The sequence below is a fragment of the Polistes dominula genome, unplaced genomic scaffold (genome assembly GCF_049000335.1).
Source record: "Polistes dominula isolate Pdom_NZ unplaced genomic scaffold, Pdom_raw_medaka contig_21, whole genome shotgun sequence".
NCBI lineage: Eukaryota > Metazoa > Arthropoda > Insecta > Hymenoptera > Vespidae > Polistes > Polistes dominula.
This window is the reverse complement of record NW_028301061.1, coordinates 5,141,854-5,166,476: the sequence shown is the minus strand read 5'-3', so window position 1 is coordinate 5,166,476 and position 24,623 is coordinate 5,141,854. Positions and strand designations below refer to the sequence as shown.

General features: G+C 29.8%; 2 protein-coding genes across 2 annotated transcripts in view; one reads left to right on the top strand and one right to left on the bottom strand.

Moving 5' to 3' along the window:
* Nucleotides 1–24,623, bottom strand: part of LOC107072268 (uncharacterized) — a 497,052-nt gene that overhangs the window by 165,011 nt on the left and 307,418 nt on the right. The window lies entirely within an intron of this gene.
* On the top strand, nucleotides 1,276–4,853 carry LOC149031443 (uncharacterized). The gene is made up of 2 exons (XM_089176040.1): nucleotides 1,276–4,627; nucleotides 4,700–4,853. The coding sequence occupies exon 1, from the start codon at nucleotides 2,823–2,825 to the stop codon at nucleotides 3,726–3,728; it is 906 nt and encodes a 301-aa protein (XP_089032166.1). The 5' UTR covers nucleotides 1,276–2,822; the 3' UTR covers nucleotides 3,729–4,627; nucleotides 4,700–4,853.

The following is a 24,623-nucleotide window of genomic DNA, read 5'->3' as shown; positions in this document are numbered from 1 at the left end:
ATAATTGAGATTTTTTTAAAGATTACCCTTTAAATCAAAATTATATTTTTAAATAATTATGATTAATTATTTTTAGTACTTTAAATATTGCAATGCATTAAAACGTTACAAATTGTAATGAATTTATAATTATTAATAAATGAGCAATTTATTTTTGCAGCAATGAGCAACACATTTTTGTATTACATACAATATAATTATGAATTTTTTAACAACATTTTTACATAATTTTTTTCATTACAAAAGCTTGAAAAAAAATTTGGTTTAGAAAAAGAGTGAATTCGGTTTACAAACGGATAAATGTAACTTACAAAAAAATTATTATATTAAAAAGAACTCTAACAAGTAGTAAAAAGCCCTTGCCGATCATCAATAGAAATATAATTATTTCGAAATAGGTGTTGACGAATTTCAGACAAGGTCTTTAGCCTTACTAATGGGTTTACAAGATTACCCAGGACGAAATGTTCTTCAGTATCTCTAATCTCTGTAATTTACCACTACAGATTGGCTCCCATATTAAGTCTAAATACATCAATAATTAAGATGTTTATCTTCAATACATACCTATGCTCGTTATTGTATTAATTACACTGTATCGTACTACACAAACATTTATTGATCGTTTATGAAATCATTATCAAATAATACGTGATCTGAGCAAACACACAAAACAACTACCTATTCCATCTTGAAATTGACTTTACACTCGACTAACTTGAGGTAATTTTTGAAGTTAAAACTTCTTTAGAATAGGGGTGATCTGAAAAAAAAGTAACGAAACAGCATAACGAAAACGGGTCGAAACAGATGTAAGAAGAGAAAAAGAAACAAACATATAGGATTGAGCCTGCGAGAGAATGAGAGAGAATATACCTATACAGTTTTTCTTATTCTTGGTCTCCTCTTTATGCTATGCTTCGTAGTAATCGCTCCTGGTTATATATGTGTGTGTTTGTGAGCGACTGCATACTACGAAACGTAGACACATATTATTTCGATCATATACCTGTTTGTAGGTAGGAGCGATAGAAGGGTAAAAGAATAAACAAAGATGAGCACGTAGGTATTCGACAAAAGAATAAGGTACAAACGAACCGACGGTCAAAAAAAAAAAAAAAGGTGCGTGGTATGTTTTTTTTTTTACAAAACGTGTCATCTTTTTCTATTTAAAAAGGTTTCTATTTTATTAAAAAATTATTATTATATTCTTTATTTCGCAAAAATTATAATTATTAATTAGAAAATACAGAGAATATGTAATAATTGTATTGTTTGCAATATTTTACAAAAAAAGAATGATTACAAGATACATCAGAGAAAAAGAATTAGATAAGACTGTAGTATACATTAGAAGCAACTGAAAAAATTCCATTCAAAAGCAAGTAAATTACTGTCACATTTTTATTTTGCTTCTTCATAAAATATATTTGATTCTGTTGGTAAGACTGAATGTAATCACGAGTAATATAGCATATGTATGTATGCGGCGCACATATATGTGAGAGAGTGTGTAGGTAACAGAGAAGCAGACGCGTAATGCTAGTCGTAGACAGCGCACGCACGTGTATCTTATAACCAAATTAACCTCAAAGTATCTTATTAGACGGAGAGCTGGCTACATAAAAAGGCTTGTTACTGGTACACTATTAATTTCTATTGAAAAAGGTACCTTTAGAATAGCTAAACATAAATCTGCCTGTCTGCTATCGCAAAAGCGTGGCATAAAGCGGGGGCATACGATTGAACACGTGAAATTTAAGTGTGAAAAAAATCATAAAGTACACGGATTCTAATTATAGAAAAAGGTTGTATATATATTAAGGAAACGCGGAAAAATATTGGCAGACAGTTTTTTAGGGGCTAAAGTGCCGCCAGAGCGCACCAAAGAGGTGTAAAAGTTAATTAAAAAAAAATCACGAGGTACATGAACAAAAACTATTTTATTTTATTATTTAAACATTAAGAAAACAATTCACTAATTAGCAGACAAAAACTTGGTGGTGAAAGCTTTAGCAGATGGCTTGAAAAAGCGCGCTATAATAGGAGATTTGTAATCGCGCTCAACGCGGTGGATATTTAAGTATACATTAATTATTAATATTTATAAAATACTGAAACGAAAATTTCACCATTTTTACAACTTTGATTTGTAGAAAATATTGGGATTTTTTATGCTAATTATTGTTGTATAAATCAAGTTTTACTTAAACAATAAATAAACATTCGATAGTATTAGGCTTCATAGGCTTGAAAAATTGAAAGCGAATGGCTCACAAAATTTTTAAAGTGAAAGTGGGCACCTATTATAATAACACAGGTATAAAAGGGACGGATTTGTAAAGGTTTGCTTGAAAAGCAGATGTTTCAGTACGATTATAATAGAAGAGACCAAGAGGGGCTACTGCCGAAGGTCATTTGCAATGCTACTGATTCCAGACGATTAACAGGTATCACGCACTTTACAAACTCAATCTCACCACGGCAAAGCTGGGCTAAAAGTCATGGCATCCGATCGACTATAGTATCTCATACGTACGATATAACAGGATTAAAAAAAAACGCAAGACATCAGCGGCGATTTAGAAAAGCACCAAATTAAAAAAGACAGTACACAGCTTCAAAATTTTATAGCTGTTTTGAAAAAAAACATGAATCCTTCCAACAGCGAAGATATTCAGAGCGATCAGTTACTTAATATTGCAACAGGACGAGCAGTGTCGCAGGAAGTAACTGAATTTTTATTGAGTGTTGAGAAAACTGGTCATCGCTTGAGAGAAACGTTCATTTCCGGATGAGCTGAATCTGATAATAGATTCGAAATGACAATAAAGCAAAATAAAATACTCAATTTTGCTGCTGCGACTGAGAAGAGATTAGTGAGGGTGAATAAAAAAGTTCAAGAGGTACAATTGAAGCGTGACTTATTCGGACGTATGCTAGCTATATCGATGAATGAAAACACTAATGTTGAAAAAATTCTATCGTACCCTCTAAAACCCGTTCCAATGTGTATGTGTCACTTGGATGGATCTATTTATAAAACAGATCAATCTGCTTTATTCAAATGTTTGGAAAGAGATGTTCAAAGTAAGGTTTCGACTTATATCGACATTTGTTTAATAGATGGATTTTTTTTTATCCATTGTATTAAGGACTTGCTGATGACACTTGACAGTGTTTCGAAAAAAATACTGCATATGGTAACTAAAGACAAAGCCCATGAAATACACATAATTTTTGATAGATATTGGTCACCTTCTATAAAAGACTATGAAAGGTCACAGCGAAGAGGTTTCTCTGATAATCGTATGTACGTAATTTCTGGGCCAGAGCAAGCAAGACTAGCCGATTTTAATAAAGAGCTGAGAAACAGTTATTTTAAAGAAGCATTAGTGAATTTTTTAATAAATCACTGGAAACAACAAGAAATGATTCCGTTTTTAGGAAATAAAAAAGTGCTACTTAATTTCGATAAATACTATCAATATGAAATTAAAAATAAGAGCATTTTATTATCAATTAATGATAATTCTACGCTCGATTTGCCCGAAGAAGCAGATACAAAAATTGTATACCACACGTGCAATATTGAATCAACAGCTAATATTGTAATAAAATGCTCCGTTACAGACATTTTAATTGTAATTGTTGGAATATGTAACTCGGATTCAAGAACGAAAATCAATCTCTTTGGTTCTCTTCTTTCTGGTCTAAGAGGGCCATAGTTTTCTATTAACACGTCTAAACTTTTATGGTGTGGGGATCGGCTGACGTCATGAATGCCGCCGATGGACTGACCTGACCATATGCCTATTGTGTGTAAGCGTTCGTTCCTTTTTTTTAGTCTATTAGAAACAGCCCTTCGGTATAGACGTGCCATTCCTTGTGCACTTAAATATTAAAGTTTTCTGGTTATAAAATTATATTTTGTGTTAATATTCATTTAGAAGAACCCAATAATCCTACAGTAATGTTAGCTAATATAATTAATGTTCGACAAGGTAGCAAAGTTTATATACAAACAGGAGTTTGAAATAGCCAGAGAATCATTGACGTTTTAGCGTTGTATGAAACGTTAGGTGATTTATTCTGTCAATCATTACCAGGATTTCATGCCTGAACTGGCTGCAATTTTTATCCTACATTATTTAGGAAGGGAAAGCAACGCCCATTACATATACTCAGAAAGAACGAAGAATTTCAACAAGCTTTTAATCAAATAGGCTCTGAAGACTGTGACGAAAATAGCGTATTTACGATGCTCGAGAAATTTGTTTGCAATTTATATAGTTTTAAATTTATGAATTCTGTAAATAGTGCCCTATTCGCATTATTTTTAAAAATTTATAAAGTGAACGACTTAGACGAACCATTCCAGAAAAAAAATTACAGAATTTTGATGCTTCGACTTTACCGCCCAGCCAGGCTGAATTGACGCAGCATTTATTAAGAACAAAATATATTGCAACAATATGGAAAAATGGTTACAAAAAAATACCGTCAATTTTAAAACCAGAGAATTCTGGATGGTTAATATCTGAAGACAAATATAAATTCAACTAGTTCGACGGACCGCAGCTGCCCAGTACAGTAAAAGATGTACTTGATACTGAAATTATTGAAGGTAAAATACTTTATCATCGAATATATAAAATTTCTTTTTACTTCAATGTGTAAAAATCCTACTATATTTCAGGCGATGATGCAAGAATCGAATCTGAGGAAGAGTAGCATCTGTTAATATTTTGGCTGTATTCGATTAATAAAGATATGAATATATATATAACCTAATGTCACTTTTTGTCTTTCTAACAATATATTCACAGCATAATAATTTCATATTTATTCCATAATTAAATATCGCATTAAGCCCAATAAAAAAGCTCGAATGATAACGCGCATTTTCAAACTGTCTGCCAAAGCTTTCACCACCACATTTTTGTCTGCCATTTAGTAAATTGTTTTTTTATTGTTTAAATAATAAAATAAAATAGTTTTTGTTCATGTACCTCGTGATTTTTTTTAAATTAACTTTTGCACTTCTTTGGTGCGCTCTGGCGGCACTTTAGCCCCTAGCAAACTGTCTGCCAATATTTTTCCGAGTTTTCTTAATATAAATACCAGCTTTTTCCATAATTAGAATCCGTGAACCTTATGATCTTTTTCACACTTAAATTTCACGTGTTCAATCATACGCCTCCGCTTTAAGCAACGCTTTTGCGATAGCAGACAGGCAGATTTATGTTCAGCTATACCAAAGGTACCTTTTTTAACACGTTGCGTACCGCGTCACCCGTACTTGGGTTACGGGCATGCTTCCGTGTGGCCCGCGTAACCCGTACTTAGGTGACGCTTTTCTTGTTGAATTTAAATAAGATTTTCAGTTGCATTTTGAAAACAAATTTAATGGAACAAGTTCTGAAGTATAAATATAGAATATACAGCGTAAAAATATAAAAAATACACAAATAGCACTCTACTTTTTATTAATTTATATAGGATAAGATATTATAATATACTATGTCGCATAAAATTCGTTGAAACAGTCCAAGCACATCTGTGGCGATTTTGGGCAATTCAAACAATACGTTGTTGTTTTTTTGTATTCGAATTCAATTCAATTCAGTTCAATTTCTCTTCTTCGTCTAAAGCCAGTTCTTCTAGTAATTCTTCAATATCTTTACTTGCATATGATTCATCAGTATCCGAGCTTGAACTCGACGAAATTCTATTTATAACTTTTCTTTTAAAACTAACAACGTTTTCATCACTACTCTCACTTTCAATTGTACTTTCACGACGTCCAGTAAACATTTTTGGGATAAAAAATTACTCAGGTGCGTTTCAGAAAAAGTATGCTTCTAAACTGAATAATCTATACATGAAAGATGTATGCTTTCCAGGGAAAGCGATAAACGTTTCCAAATCAAAAATAAGCTACTTACCAATAAGATTATTTCGGAACAAAACAATGTTTCAATTACATAGGTCGATAGCACTGTAAATGTAGATAATCGACGACAATGCATGGATCTACTCGAGTTAAATTGTTGGTTTTCCCGCATATCTCTCCGCTTTCGTTCTAGTGCGCCGAGAAAAAACTTGGGCCCGGAGGAAATAAAACGTAATAACGCTTGGTACGCAACGTGTTAATAGAAATGAATCTTGTACCAAATAGGTCAATTTTTATGTAGCCAGCTCTTAGACTATATAGTTTGTATTACTTATTCTTATACTATTATAAATAATTAATATTACTTGTGTTTCCTATTAATAAACTCACGGACTATCCTCTCTTTACGTTACTCGAATATGAACAACAGATTAATAAAGACAAAATATGTCTATTAAATTTGATTTTTATATGTTTTTATAAAAAATATAAAAGGTTTGTTTTGACCCAAGAATACAAAAAAATTATATTATTAATCTTAATATTTACGTAATTAAGAAAATAACGTTAATTTTTTAATTAAATAAAAACATTTTTAACACGCTGAACACCCAGCGTGAATTGGTGGAGTTCACCACGGATCTCAAATTCGAGCCTCATTGTTTACCAGTTCGATAAGCTTAGAGACCGATACGATTCAATGCGTTTTTTAGATTTATCATTGTTCAGATGTTTATTTAGACGAGAGTATTTAGAAAGATAAGTTTGTGATCAAAAGAATAAAGACGAGATATGTTATAAATAATAAGGGTCTCGAAGTGTGGCAGACTATGGAGTTGAAAAAGTATTTCTCGAAAGATCTCTATTATATCTCTCATTGCGTTTGCACCAGAACCTTCGTTCAGTCCAGCAGTATTTTCCATATGTTTTCCGTAACGTCTTTATTTCGTCTATTCTAAAATGTTTGTTAGACAGCGCAAAAATGTAGATGAAAACGGGAAATTCTAATTCCTAAAATCCTAACAAATAAAATGTTATACCTGAGTTACACAAAAAAGATATTTCTTATTTACTTAGTTTACGACGAATTACATTTCCCTCGATAAACATTCTACGATTTTGGTTTCTATTTATGATTATCACACTTATGATTTAATTTTTATTCCTTGAATTTGAAAAAGGGTAGTTTTTATCAGCTATTCCACCTAGAGATCATACTGGTGCCCTTTATTATATATAGGAGTAATATTATAATAAATAAATTCTACAATTATTTTACTCTAGAAACTGTGCATTCGCTAGATTCTCTCGAAACTTAGTTTTTTTAAGGTTTCACTTCACTTCTTCACACGTGTGATCTGCACTCATGATTTTTTTTTTCCTATTTAAATCGATTTCATTCGATCGGATTTTCGTCTTCGACGGTCCAGAACTGACGTCTGTTGAACGATAACAAACAAAAATTAAATTCAACAAAGAAAATACCTTTATAAGGTAATGTCACTCTTCAGGTTTTAAAGTAACACAAAACTTTGAGATTTTATTAAAAAAGATTAAGTAACTTTTTTTAGAAATTAAAATAAGAGTTTTATTTTATGTATATTTATTAAAAACAAAATGGCCTTGTAAAGACAATCTTTATATTAAATAGCTTTTTTTCAATAATAATTATACGTGCAGATTTTATGAAAAATATTTCATTGGAAAACCAAACACAAAATTAAGATATTTATCTTGAATATACATCTACGACCGTTTACTATAATAAGTACACTGTATCGTAGTACAAACATTTATTGATTTTTTTGTAAAATCATTATTAAAAAATATATGAATTGAGTAATCATACACAACAATCTGTTATATCTTGAAATTGACTTTTCACTCAAGTACTTCGAGATAATTTTTAAAAATTAATAAAGCATGCGAAATTGCTTCTATAATTATTATATTTTACAAAAGTGAAGTCCTTCACAATTTTAAATATCGTACATACTTCAATGCTATAGGTATATATATATATATATATATATAAGAAAATTAAACATTTTTACAGCTCTTCATACACTACAACACGAACCCAACCAGCTCATCATTCGGTAGCATCTTAACATATTATGCATAAAAACGAAACACACACTCCTTTACATATACACAATCCCACTAACCTCCTTATGTGAATATATACGAAATAATCGGAGTTTTATACCGTCAAGGGGTTTCCCCGTTGGATCAATAACGACTTTTTATTCAAATTTTAATTCTTGTTTTATCAGCTATTCGAAACCACAAGAGAATTTCGTGTTTGAGGAGTGGGAATTACGTATACCTGTAATTGGACATTAAGTAATATTACCTTTGCTGTATTTATTCGGTAATTGACATATGTGTCTATAATAATGAAAGTGTTCTAGGTCAAAATGAAAAAAAAATTGAATTTATCAGTTATTGAACAACACATTATTTCAAACTAAATAAAGTTAGATACTATTGTTAGATAGTGTTTTTTATTTCAATTTTATATAGAATTCATTTAATGTTCGAATGTAATTTTTTAAATATTTCGAAACAAGAGATACATAACTTACCATTAGACCATTCTCATAATTATGGGCACATATGTCTTTTCTTTTACCGTGCATTGTTTTATGGATAATGTACATTTAAAACAATACTAGGTATATCTAATATATAAAAAGAGATCCACTCTAGTATATCTGTATATCTGATATTTAAAAAGAATATAATCCTATGAGCAGATATATAAAAAAATATAATCTTATCCCAACTGATCTTTATGATCGGGTCAGATCACGAGTTAGACTCGTTATATTTAAGATTAGTCTAAAATTCTGACTCGTGATGTTCACGTTTAATCTGAAATTTTGATCACAGATCATACTCATTAAAATACGGCAAGGAATATTAACCTTTGCTTACCACACTTGGTCAAAAGGACCCAGACCTTTTTTGCAACTTGAGTCATTTTTCTCAATTGTTCAACTTTGGTAATTTTTTAAACATATTAAAATTTAATTTAAAGCTATAAAACCTATATAGTCTTTTAAAGTAAGTATTAAAGAAGTCTTAAAATAATGTTTAAGTAAATCTATGCAATAGTTTCTTTTTTATAACGATTTTTCTCGCTCGGGTCCAAAGGAACCGGTTGTGGTAAGCGTGTTACTCCAGGAAAGGTGGTAAGCAAAGGTTAACTAACCGAAAAAAAAGGAAAACTTCACTTTAATCGGCTCTATCGAATATCGCTGTTAAATAAAAATTAATGACTTTAAGCTAATAAAACAAATTTATTCAATATAAAAGATAACGTTATCCCTAAAAGAGTAATAAAATGAAAGAATAGATAACAAAGTGTGATATTTGATGTTATTTTTCTCCTAATTAGTTTTATAAAAGTACAAGCAATTTAAAAACCGAAAAGAATTAATCTTCCTATTAGACACTAAAAACAGATTCGTGCGAGTTCACCGATGAATTTACATATACACGAATTGATTTGCATAAACTGTAGAAACCGACTAATTCTACTTGTGAAACACACCAGACAAAAAAAGTAGGTATAGCTAGATATATATTTAAAAAGGTTGACCCTATTTAGATTATACCAAAGATTAAGACTTCATCAGGACGGTTTGATTTATTCTGAGTTTAATTACTTTTCAAAGAATATTCACTAAGTGGTTGGACTTTGACTGCAATGAAACTTTACAGGTTAATAGATTAAATAAAAATAAAACAAGTTTGTTTTTCTTATCAGTTTTGCACAATAATTCAACAATTTATTAAATATAGCAAACAGTAAAAGATCTTGTCTGTATTTAATTTTAGTTGCGAAAAGGGATTTTTGTTTTGCGAACACATGCAGCTATTTTAATAAATTATTAATTAACGAATTTTTTTCTGGTAAATGAATTTTCTAATATTCGTTGTTAAGCAAATTTTATTCAAAATTTTAAAAATTTCAGAATATTAAAGTAAATTACGGTAGTTAATAATTAACATATTGTTAAAAAATTTTTTTCTTTCATATGCAAACTAAATGTTTAAATTAAATAAGTAAATAAATGTTGATAATAAAACTGGTTATTAAAAAAATAAAACAATAATTTGATAACAACCTAGTTCAATATTATAATAGAAACATGAACTTTTTAACACGTAAACAATTTAAGTACAAATTATTCAAAGAAGTCGCAGAAGCTAACTTGTTAAACATAATAATAAATGATATAATTAATATAATAATATAATTTTTTAATATCATTAATATATTGTATTGTCATTTATTTTAATTTTTTAATATATTTATAGTTAGTAAATTAATATAATTTTTTAATATTATCTTATTATACGCTAAACAAAAAAATTAACGGCTTTTGTCGTAAACGTTTTTTTCTTACCCATCTTTTTTACGATATTTAACATCGTTTAGAGACAAAAAGAAAAAGCGAATTTATTAGTATTGGAATAAAAAGTAATTAAAATACTCTCTCAAGTATGTAGTATTAGCATACAGTTTAACACAAGAACATTTTTCTATTGCAAGAGACATACAAAATTTGAACTATAACTACTGGTTTAAAAACGGTAATTTACTACAATACATCGGCATCAATCGTCAAGTGTTTGTAATATTCAGTTCTTTTTTTGATAAAATTTCCTTCAAACAGCATAAATCATGATATACAATATTACCTATACAAAAAAGAACATAAATTTAAAATTTTATATTTCTTATCAATCCTCATTGTTTAAGAAGAAGCTAAAAATAAGTCACAATTCAAGGAATATAATTTTAATCCCTTAAAGTAATATACTTAAATTTTCGTAAATTTTAACTGCTTTGTAAATCTGTAAAATTTTATCAAAATTTAAAAAAAAACATTAACAAATGCTTTTTTATTAGCAAATCAAACTTGTTTTATAGGTGAAGATTTTAATTTTTTACACGAATTCTTTAAATCAAAGTAAAAAAAAAGTGGAAATTATATTCGAAAGAAAAAAATTATTTATGAAAAAAAATCACACTACTAAGCTTGGACAAAATAAAAAGAAAACGCTAATGAAAGAAAAGAAAAATGGTTCTTGATTTAGTTGTGAGGGAAATATAATCAGATTACCGTTTCCAGATAAGAGACTGTACTATTTTCCCCTCAACCATTTTAAACCAATGTCTCAGCACATTCAAAACTTTCTGAATAATTTTCCTTTACATCTCCGTCTTTCTCTCTTTCTCTCTCTCTTTCTCTCTCTCTCATTCTTTTGCTCTCCTTGCACATATATACAGTGAAAGATATATAATATATTATATGTTTATATGAACTATGTTTATAGAGGATTATCCAAATTGAATTTCAAATTTTTAAATTGGAAGAAAGTACAAGTATTTGAAATTTGCATGTGTTACGCCCATAGAGATACTACACATAGAGCAAACAAGCCATCATAAAACCTGTCGGCGAAATAAAAAGAGATAGAAGATAGGAGTTTGATGTCTCTCTCTACTTGTGAGTCTTTTGTTCTTTCTTGCGTTATATATATGTGATATATATATATATATATATATGTGTATACCGCATGAGTTAGAGAGAGACAACATTAACCTTTAGTTTTTTGCTGCAATATTAAATACTATATATGTATACGTTGACGTGGACGAGAAAACTGACAGTAATAGAATATTTTTTGTATGAGGTATCATGACATTGAAAAATGAATTAAATAAAAAATAAGCCTAGTACACAAGATAAATTATTAAAATTAAAATTTTTTAAATTCAGTATGCATTTATTTTTAATGTCTATTTAAATAATATTGTCATGTAATTACACTATTATGCGATGAATCAGTAATGACTCAGTCTAATAAGTTCTTTTCTTTTTTCGTTATCCCTCTAGGGTTCATTTTCTTTTAACATTTATCTTTTTCGCCATACAGCCATGACGAATCAGCGACGACGAGCAGTTTCTTTCTGATTCACATTAAATTTCTGAGTTAATTTCTATGTAAACATTTAATATGTTTCAAAGAGACTCGCTTATGACATCAATGAATGATAAGTAATAAAAATTAATTTAAATCGAAAGGATCGATCTTAGAATTCATATTAATTATACATTTCTTACTTCTATTGATAAGTACTATAAGCCCTTAAGGGACCATCTCAGTGTAACCGGCCCAAAAATTGTCAATTTTCATGATTTTTTTTCGGATGGAAAGGAGGAGGGGATCGGGATGTTTTTTTTCTCCGAATAAGACCACTCTTTAACAATACAAAAATATTTTTTTCATTCGTTTTCATTTATTTTTACTTATTGTTAATAATTATTTTAAAAAATGAGTAAAAAAGTGGGGGCAATCGGTGTCAACAATTGTGATCGCAGTTTGCATCTCAAAGAAAAAAATCAAATTGATTACTAATCTGTTGGGAAGCCGCTATTGTCCCTATGGAGGATTTTTCTTTTTTTGAAATTTGACAAAATGGCGACGGTTCGAAGAAAAAGTACGAAATTTAGCCGTGTTTTTCAACAGTTTTTCGTGTGAAAAAATAGGAAGTATTAAAAAAAAAAAAAAAAAGAAAGCTTCCATAGGGACATAAAGAATAAAGTAAAAAAAATTCCGTAAAAATTTCAAGTCGATATCTTAAAAACTCTCCCTCTGAGAAGTGACACTATTTGTAAAAAGGGCATTTTGAGAAAAACGCGTTTTAAGTTTAGAAGAGTTACTCTTTTGCTCTAATCTCTTTTTCCAAGAAAGGTTGTAGCGACCGTAATAATTCGAATTTAAATTTGAAAATTTTACAGAACACGCAAAACTATATGTACTTTAAGATAAGACAAAAAAAATCGATTTTTTTTTAAATTTTACACTGAGATGGTCCCTTAAGATATGGGACCTTCTTTTGTGTTAAAATAAAATCATGTTCTAAAATTTCGTGTTACACGAGGAATTTACTAATTTTTGAACCGCGATAGAAAGAAATCGTATTATATGAGATTTACCTGTATATACATGTAAAACTTCAAAATTAATTTGAAGTGTTAAAAATTTTATGTAATCTGAACTTAAGTAAACTTTCAGTCAACAAAAGCTTTCTAGAATTATAATGTGTCTTCGTTAAAAGTGTAGCTTGTCTATTTTTTAATTCATTTAAAAAAAAAGAACTAACTTGGCATCCACACGTAATTAAAGTGAAACAATAGTTTTTTTGCTAGTTTTCTTAAATAATTAAATTATTAATTATTGATAAATGCAGAAAACATTATAGGTTACAAGAATAGTGTTAAATAAATAAATTAATAATTTCGAATTCTTTGTTTTTCAATGAAGTTAATAATTATTTACTAATAAAAAACATTAATTCTGTAAAATACATTTTTAACGACTTTTCTAAGAATTTATAAATCAGTAATTTATATTTATTTCTTTTCTAAAAAGTTAATCAGTTGTGTGTCGTTTGAGAATTTGTGAAATTGATATTGTGTAAAAATCTTTAATAGACATCACCAATCTTCCTTCAATAAAGTATAGCTTCGCTATATAGATATAGATCAAACGATCTCAAGATATGCGTTATAGCAGACTTCGGTAACGATACAAAAAAACGAATACAAGCATAAAAAAAAAGAAATACCGAGGAATCCCTTATAAGATATGAACAAATAAAAAGATATTTTTAGACATCACGCAGCTTTCAATTATTTTTTATTAATATTTCAAGTTCTTTAAGTCTGACTATTAATAAATAAATCAATTAGAATGAATCAATTAAAACTATCGGCGGTGAATTAATTGTTTAGACGATTCATTTGTTCTTTTAAAATGCTAATGAGCATAAACATAAAAAACCACAAATGTATACGAACCTATAATCTTTCCTGATGATATAGAAAATAAAAAACGATCAATTCCCAAAGTTTATAAGTATCTATACACAATAAAACAAATAATATTTTAAGTATCGTAATCAAAATTAACTTTTTTTTTTTTTTTTTTTTTATATAAACAATTTTAATCTCTAAAGAGAGATTATTTTGTGTAGTTTATTGAAAAAAGAAGATATACAAATACATTACTTTATAATCGCATGCCTACAAGTTAAGATTACAGTCTTCGAGGTAATTACAGAAACTATTACAAATATACCTTGTAGGAGAATGGAGCAAAACAAAAGATGCTAGAAGTTGGGCTAGTTTAACTTTGTGAAGCCTCTTTTTAAACTTTTTTCGTTGTTCCTCATACAGAGGACACTGCCAAAGTATGTGGTCAAGAGTTTGTTGTTGGTAACCACAATTACAAGACGGATCATTAGTGACATTGATTTTTATTAACGATGCATTTAAACTATAATGGCCAGATCTACATCTGTTAATTGTAGCTATAAATTTACGTGGTAATTTTTTATTTTTGAACCAAAGTTTAGCTTTAGTGTTATGATACTTTTGGAAAAATTCAAAACCTTTTGTACGTCCTTCTTCAATAATTATGTTATTAGTGGCCGTAAAAGCTTTTTTTGCTAGTTCTTTGAAGTCAGTATACGGAATTTTAACATGAGTTGAGAAGGGTTTTCTAGATACTAATTTAGCTTTAGCATCAGCTTCTTCATTACCTTTGATACCTATATGGGACGGTACCCAGACAAGCTTAATTTTACAATTTTCATTGCGCTTTTTGTTTGATGCAAGGATTTTCTTTTTGATTTCGTATATATAAGGGTTTGTATGAACACTATTTTTACAATTTTTTAATGAAACTAAAGTGCTTAAAGAATCAGTAAAAATTAAAAAGTTACAGTGTGGACGATTCAAAGTAATGTCGATTGCATTCGATAAGGCTATGCATTCAGCAGTAAATATTGAAGCATGTTTGTTGGAGCTAGTCAGAATACTTATATTTAATTTCGGACAGATGCAAGCGCTACCAACAGAGTTAGAATTTTCTGATTTACTTCCATCAGTATATATTGCATACGTATTTCTATCTTTAGTAAGTTCGTCCACCAGCAAGTTAGGATCATTCAAAATTAACTTATTCGAGACGAAAATTTTTTTCGAACACGGTCCCCAGGAGCGAAATTTTTTTTTGCTTCTTTATATTGTTCATTTTCAAAAAAAAAAAAAAAAAAAAACATGTTTACTATGGAAATCACCCAATTCGTAAGTGAGTTCACATAAATAAGATCATTGCACACTGGATGTGCAGCTCGCTCTTCGGAAAATTTTTATTGCGAGGAGCGGATTGAACACCATGTGTGCAATATAAGGTAAAATAAAAATACATCATTACAAAATTTATAAACATTTATTTCAAAAATAGTTAAATAATACAAAATCGTTATTTTGCTTTTAATAATAAAGAACAGAATAAATGCAAAGAAAATTTTTAAAAAGTAGTAAAAAGTTAAAAAAAAAAAAATAAGTTGAATAATGAAAAAAATAACATAAGCGAAAAATAAATTTTTAGAAAAATGTCTAAAAGTATTAAATTGTCTAATAAAAATCCTGAAAAGAATCCGGTTACAATCCCTAAAAATTATCGTTGAATTTGTATAGAATTTCTATTTTATTGCTCAAGTGTCTACACAGCATCGGCACCAACCAGCATAAATTATAAAAAAAAGTAAAAGTAAAAAAAAATTTTTTTATTTTTTTGCAATGAAATTAGACCCCTATAATAACATTTTATAAATATATTTTGGGATAGAGCAATGCGAAAACAAGGACCTCATCGGATAATTGATATTTTCTAAAAATGTAGATTTCGAAAATCTAAACAAAATATTTCGTTTTTTATCTGCATAAAAACTAATGCTAAACTTTGTTTCTCTACACTTTAAAGATACTATTAATAAAAAAAAATTCTGCCTTCGACGACTACTTTACTCAGAATAACTGATAATTGCTCATTATTATTATTGCACACACGGAGTGCAAAACCTCTTTTTGGCTGGGAAAGCAATTGCACACACAGTGTGCAATCCGTCTCGATTGGGTTAAGTAAAACGAACTATTTTAACACACTTTAACTTCAATAACTATTATACGTCGTCTAACTTAAATAATTGATATTATGACTCAAGTGAATCATGTATGTGATATTTGTTGATAACAATGATTACGAATATAAGTGCATGTAAAGTATCCTGTTTCAATATATTGACAAAATCAATAAAAATGCTCATTGTTAATTTAAAAATTACGTAAGAGTGTTAGCTAACATACATAATACAACAATTATAATATAAATTACTACGCAATAAAATTTATTTCAATGCCGGAAGTTAAACACAATGCATATGGGTATTGTATTCGTGAATAGCGTATTTTTTAGTTCCCATACACATCGATAATATTTATTCATATGTTAGAATCCCACTATAAAAGATATCAAATATCTATCAAGAATGATATATCTTACAAAAATAAGAATTATACAATTTTATATGATCCACGGAATCAAAGTATAAGATTTCTAGAAATGCCTGGCGATTTATTAAGATTTTTTAACGTAACTAAATTCCCTTTCTTGTAACTATGAGCATTTTTTCTTCGTTTATTGAAATATTACGCATTATACCGTTGTTTTCAATTACTATTATTTAATTCAAATAGCTAAAATCATAATATCGGTTATATAATTCGAATCGCTTAATTCTAGCACGTACAAAAGGAATTTGTATTCTCCACTTCTGCATCCTGTACACGTACTGGATTGGCACGTGACAACGTGTCCTCGATACGAAAGAACAAATGTGGTTAAACATTAGAGTTTTATTACTACAGGTGATGCATCACTCATCTCTTTGAATCTTTCCTATAATTTTTTTTAACTATAAGATTTTTAAAATGAAACTTTTTTACGGAAAGTATCAGCAATTTACAAGTTAAACAAAAAGTTAGAAAGGTTTTGAGGTTAACTCGTAATTTCAATGATAGGAGAAGCGGGGAAATATCGATCGAGCAAGAAATATATACAAGCAGGAATAACAAGAATAATATATACAAACCATGCATGAAAAAATGCGACCCTAAGGACAGAAAAACTACAGGTATCCCTCCAACAACACGGTTTCTCCTAACACGTTTTCGCAATTAAACGATTCACAATTTGCGCCAATCCTTCTAACAACACGGCTTCTTTTAACACGATTTCGCTATAACACGATTCATAATTGCAAGAACCCTCCTAAAACACAGCATTCTATAAAACGGTATTCTTTCAAAAAACCTTTTTACAACACTGTACTTCTACAGCCGCGGCGAGGCTTGCCATCTTAAAGATATAGTGTTGCGGAAAGTATTTCTTTTCATCTCCACGGCCTGAAAACAAGTGTCTCACGCTGTTGTGAACTGAAAACATCAACGTTGTTGGAAGAAGATAGGGCCCTCTTCAGTTGAAATAGAAAACGAGCGTGAATCGTCACAAAATGAAATTGGTTGCATAACAGAACTTGCCAAATCTATCGGAGGCGAAGGTTTTGTGGAAATGGCTATTGTGGACGTTCAAGGTTTATTAGTGGAAGAAGAAGTTGATGAAGCAGATTTGATGATAATGATATCCGAAACTGAAAATCAAATCGATCTTGAGGACACTAGCACTGATGAAGATTGTGCAATTAATAAGTTAACATTACAAAAATTAAAAGAAATCCTAAGCCTAGCTGAAAATCTTGAGTCATTAGTCTTGAATGTAGACCCTTCCGCTGACAGAAGCCTAAAATTCAAAAAAAACATCAAAACTGTCTAGCTCCATACCGAGAAATTTATAATGACCTAGTAAGAAACAACAAGCAAAGTAAAATTACAGATTTTTTAAAGAGGGAAGAAGATGCAAGAAGTTTAAGTGAAGAAAAACGTTCTGAAAGTGAAGACGATATCATTCCACCGAAAAAACGTTCTCGGTTGATTAAACTGAGTAGTGACGATGAAGAAATTTATTAAATTAAAGTTGCGTTAAATTAAAATAATATTTTTTGTTTTATATTGTTCATACATTTATATATTTAATAAAAATTAAGTTGTTTATTTAAAAAAATAAAATACTTTTTGTTTTGTATTGTTCTTATACTTATATTTTTAATAAAAATTAAATTGGTCATTTAAAAAAAAAAAATATTCGTTTTTAAAAAGTTTTCGGAACGCAACCCACCTTTTTCCATTGGCTCTGGGTCTCAAACAACACGGTTTCAAATAACACAGCATTTTCTAGGAACCTATCTACCGTGTTGTTGAAGGGAGATTTGTACTCTGTTTGTATGCGTGCGTGTATAGGGACGTGAATGTGTGTGAATAGAGACCATCGTATTTGAATGAGATTATTGAATGATCGCGGTAAGCCGGTGTGTGTATGTGTGTTGTGTGTGTGTTGAGATACGTTGAGCGATAGAAAATGCGAGATGCATTTGATTATGGAAGGATAAATGGGGATAATATAGCGAGAGAGAAGATACAAAAGAAAAAAAAGAAGCCAGTTATGAGTTGTGACCATTATAAGAGTTAAGAGTATCAAAGAATAGAGTGTTAAAGAATAAAGAGAAAAAAGCAAATAAGAGGTAGAGCATTAATGATTTCAACTAAAATTGGTTCTATAAATCTATTATTTCATTCTTCTCTTATTATACAAAGAACCTGTATATAGGATAGGTACCGTGGAGCACAATGAACTGGTTTTCCATTGTTTATTAGAAAGATCAATGAAGACTAAACTATTGGCTCTTCTGAATGCTTGCGTTTCACATTCTTGGTTTCCAATAATTCATGTATTTTATTCAATTGTTTTATGCTTACTTAATTAATAATTTTCAAATTTGTCAATAATTCGAAGATTATCCTGTAACATTTTAAGTTTCAAAATTTTACTCTCGGTACTTCTCTCGATACTACTTGGCTACATAAGTTTTACACCCAACAATTTCATTATATCCATACAACTATTGTGAAAGACGACATTGTATGATTTTAAAAGGATATATCGGGTATTTTGCTATAAGTTTTTCCTTCACTCATAATATTGACAATAACTCTTCCTACAATATCTAATGGAGTATTATTAATATAATAAAAAAAATGATTTTGTTATCTGATTTATCTATTAAACCTATCAGAATAAATATTAAGAAGTAGGACTACTAATTTCAGTTTCCAACTCTAATTTACAATATCTATTTTCCTCTCTTATGTTAATTTAGCTCATTCAAGATCGATTGCACACCGTGTGTGAAATAATAGTAATGAAAAATTATCAGTTATTCTGAGTAAAGTAGTCATTGAGATAAGACATTTTTAGAATTCATAGTATCTGTAAAGTATAGAAAAATAAAATAGCAATATTATTATATTAGCCTTAGTTTTGTTGTGTACCAAAAAAAAATCATGTGTGCAGATCACATGTGTTAGAATTAAAACCTTTAAAAAACAAAGTTTCGAGAGAATAAGACGAATGCACAGTATCAAGAATAAGATAATTGTAGAATTTATTTCTTATAATATTACTACTATATATAGAAAAGTCACCGGTATTGTCTTTATAAGAATATTTTTCTTATAAATATCCAAAGACATGTTTTTTAAGTATACGTTTGCGTATTTAGGAAATTTATACTAATTTTTCAATAAAATAGAAAAGTTTTTAAGTAGAAGAAACTAGACAGATGACAAAAACAAATAAACCATATTTACTTTATATTTCCAATAAAAATACAATAATATAACTTATTTTACAAATATAGAAAACAAAAAATATAGAAAATAAATTTTAAAAAAAATTTTTAATATTATAAAATAAATCAACGGAAATGATAAATAGATATTAAAATCATTGTAATTCAAAACCCGATCAAACGAAAAAAATACGACCAGAATTGTTTCCTTCTTTTACAGTATCTTCAGGTATTAGTTGCTACACAAAAAGAAATACTTGTGTGTGTTAATCCATAATAAATATATCTCACATTCACATAAAGTGTGAAAAGGGTAAAAGAAAACTAATTTATCTGCCTGAGTTTCAAAAAAAATATATTATATTTACTTAGGTTAAGATAGGATATCTTTCCACCGACAAACATTCTACCATTTTTGTTTCTATCTATGGCTATCGCATTCAGCATTCCATCTGGATGGATAGAATTTTGAAAATATTAGTTTTTGTCAGCTACCTATATCCCAAGGTCGGTTCCTTTTCATGAGAACAGAATTATAAAAAAACAGGGAAGGTCTGTTGAAATTCGATCTTTATTTATAATCTTTATTATCGATGCGATAATATTCATGCCTATGGATATTTCTTACAAAAAGGGTCATATCTTTTCTATTTAAAAATGTTACTATTTTAATAATTACAAATTAAAATGTTAATTAAAATGTTTTCTGTGTGACAAAAAATGCAATGTACTTGACTTTGATGATTCAAAAAGTGCTCGCTAATGTTATTGTTTCGTCGTAAGAAAAAATTTAAATATCACGACACTTTATTAACAATTTAATCTACTAATGAATTTGGATATCATACAGAGTGTCTAAAAAAATGACAGTTCTAAAGCAAAAAGATAAAGAAAAATTCGAACATTTTTGCAAATCACAAACCGTAAGTACAATTTTTAATTGAACTTAAAAATAATATAGATTATAGTTAGATATAAATAATACAGTGCTAACTTTGAGGTTTTTTTGTTAAAAATAATGTGTATTTTTTAAATTTCTTATTTTTATGAAAAAAACGTGGTAACTACTTACTCCTAAGATATTACATTTCTCAGACAGGTAGAATTTATTACATAGTCGGACCTTTTTGAACCTTATTTCAAACAAACAATAAAATCATTCAGCGAAATATAATTTAGAGAAATAAATACTATTACCGACATTTTTTGTTTACTATGTGGTATATCTTTACGAAAAAAATATATAATTGTCTATACTCGAAAAATAAAAAACAAAAACAAAGATTATATATTTATATTCTTTTAGATAGACTTAATATTTTCATTTAATTATATCAAATACAATACAAACAGTGATGTTGAATGAAAATGGAATATTTAACTGTAACACCGTATTTCTTATAATTTACAGATTCCTAGCCTCCCTTCAGATCTTTATGAAAAAAGTATTCCTGCTGTAAGCTGTGATCTAGTAAGTATACACAGCAGTAATAATATTATTTGGATGTCAAAAAAACATTTCTAAAACCAAACTTTTAATACAATTTTTCTTTTAACGCATACATTTACTTTGCAGGAAGAATCAAAGGCTACATTGAACGATCAACCAACTACACTTTCAGTGGACGAACAGCTTAGTACGACTGCTTCAAACGAGCAGCCTAGTACATCTGCGCAAGAGGATGGTCATTCTCAGTCATTTAAAAATTTGTCATCTGCTGCTACAACATCCCAGCAAGCTATTTCATCAACAACCAAAAACAAAAAAAGTCAGCCTGCCTTTTTTGTGACCATGTTGAAAAATAAGTTGGTAAGAGACGAATTTATGTATCGTTCCCGCAATCAGAAGCAACCGTTAAAACAATAAAATCAATAGCTGAAAAATCAAATCACTCAAAACTACTAGCGAAACTAGAGAGCCCTCAATCAGTTGCTTATCATTCAATTTGTCATTGTATCAGATTTCACTGAAACGGCAATGTGAGGAACATCCAGAGCCAAGATATTGGCACAAAAACCGACAATTTCATCAGTTAGCATTCAATTCTATTTCGGAAATTATAAAAGCAGAAATTATTGAGAAAAATCGCGTTATGTACCTCACTGATTTATTATCTTAGTATAAATCATTGCTTTTGGAATTTGCTGAAGGTCAAGTACGCGCTGAAAATTTACAGGAATATCGTGCTGAAAACTTAGAAAATAAAATTATGAAAGCTTTTGGCAATCGAATAACTGTAGAGTCATCCATGGGGACAAATTGGCATTGATGAGAGTAAAATTCAGAAAGTCGAGTACTTATCGCGAATAAATGAATATTCTACGTCGCTAGCTGTTGTTCAGTAAACTCTTAACATTGCAAAGGAAGTTGCTAAGAATAGTAATCAACAACAGATTATGACTACTTACGATTTAGCAATAGCCAAATTAGCTATGCAGATTCAACATACTAAAAAGCCTGAATTTGACGATGTATTCATTAATTTAGGCGCATTCCATAGACAAATGGCTTTCTTTAAAGCAATTGGAAAGGATATTGACTCCAGTGGATTAATAGAGATTTTAGTTGGAGCTGATGCACTAGCAGGAGGTTCAATAAACAGCTTCTTAGACAGTAAATATTTTAATCGATGTAAGCGGCTACGTCCGTTGGCTTCTGGTGGTTTGCAGATTCTTCATTTTGAAAAATATTTGTCAGAAATTGACACGGATAATGTAGAAACATTAAACGAAGACTTAAACGCGGTAATGAATACTTCACGTGGAATCAATGAGAGCATTGTTTTACCTGATTCGTTACATAAAATACTGGAGGGTTACAAACAGTTCCGCGAAATAACAATTCAGGGCGGTCATGGAAAGAAAGCTCAATATTACTTGCAGTATACTGAACTTGTCAACATATTTCTTCAATTTTCCAGAAGTATTCGTTGCAATAATTTTGAGCTCTACTTGGATTCTATCTTCAAAATGTGTGGTTACTTTTTTGCATTTAATCAGTCGAATTATGCCAAATGGGCTGCTATTTATTTAAATAACTTAATCAAGCTGAAGGTTGAAAATTCAACTCTACTTAAGGAATTTCGTAAAGGTGCATTTGGTATTAGACACACAAAATCATGCTTAGGCAGATCACCTGTAGACTTGACTTTGGAGCAGACGATTAATGCTGATGCCGGTAATACCTTGACTGGTGTTAGCCATTTTACAAATTCGATCGCTACACGAGAAAGATAGGCTCTTATTTATAGTGTCAGAACTAAAATTATGTCGTTTGTAAAAGCAGAAATCGGATTATCTCTAGCAGATGATATTTCTTATACGTTACAGAAGAATCGAATCGAGAAAAACTGCAAGACTCTAAAAAGTATTGTTGAAACGATCAAGAAAACAATGAATCCTTTTTCTGAAAATGTAGAAAAAGATATTTTATTAAATTTTTTTTAGGTCAAAAACAAAAGTTAAAATTTTTTTCAGAATGCTTTGAAGATTCAACAAGATTTGTGAGACCAATAACTCATAATAAAATACATACTTCGATTCAGATTGTGTGAAAAAAAAGTATTAAGAGTACCATCGGAGACAAGAAAACATTAATTAAAATTGAACGAGATTTTCGGACGTCTGTTAGTAATTGCTCTAGATCAAAAAGTTGACACTGGGTACTGTCTGTCATTCCCTCTTGCACCTGTACCTCCTGCACTATTCTACTGTTCAGGCGACATGATGAAGACGGACAAGTCAACTTGAAGTAAACAATTGACAGCAAAGATTGCTCCAGCTAATCCCGGGCAAGTCGACATAGAAATCATTGATGGTTTCTATTATATGTATCAAATTGGCTCTACTTTGCCACAAACATTTGGAAAAGTAGCAGAATCGATATTGATAAAACTTTGTTCAAGAAATGCTCCGGAAGTAAATATCAAATTTAATAGCAAGCAAGGAGCAAGGAAACATTGCCGAAACAATGGAAAGAGTCGATTGTAATTCCAATCTTTAAAAAGGAAAATAAAATGGACTGTAATAATTACCGGGGTATTTCATTTTTTCCGACGTGTTATAAAATACTATCAAACATCTTGCTACCTAGGATAGTACCGTATGCAGACCAGATAATAGGAAATCACCAGTGCGGTTTTAGGAGAAATAGATCGACTACAAATCAAATTTTTGCTATTCGGCAGATCTTAGAGAAAAAATGGGAATTTGATCAGCCGGTACGTCAACTTAATATTGATTTTCAAAAAGCGTACGACTCGGTAAAACGAGAAAAAATGCTCGAAATCCTAATACGACAGGGGATACCAAGAAAATTGGTCAACCTGGCTCAACTTTGTCTAAAGGAAACTAGGGATAAAGTGAGGATAGGTAACCAAATGTCGAAAAATTTTAGTATCCATCGAGGGTAAAACAGAGGGACGCATTGTCATCTCTTTTGTTCAATTTAGTACTGGAATTCGCTGTCAAAAAACTGCAGAAAAGTAAAGATGGTCTACAGTTGAAAGGGACCACACAATTGTTGACATACACGGACGATATTGCTTTGTTAGGAGACAATGAAGAGGCATAAATTAATAACGCAAAAAAATATTAATAAATAATACTAAAGATCTGGGACAGCAAATAAGCGCGGAAAAAACCAAATATATAGTAACCGATAGAGTTCAAAATAGGCCTATTACTGGAACTTTAGTCGTCCTGGATAAGACTTTAGAGCAGGTCAGCAACTTTAGGTATATTTAGGATCGATCATAAACCAGACGAACGAGATTAACGAAGAACTTAAGAAATAAATCAATCTAGGCAACACATGTTTTTATTCGGATAACAAATTACTCAGCTCGCGGTTGCTGTCTAGGCAATTAAAAATCAGGATATACAGGACAATCATCCTGCCGATAGTCCTTTATGGTAGCGAATCGTGGTCGCTTACGTTACGGGACGAAAAGAAATTTAGGAATTTTTAAAACAAAGTTCTTCGTAAAATCTTCGGTGCAAAACGCGATGAGGAAACGGGCGAATGGAGAAAACTCCATAATGTTGAAGTAC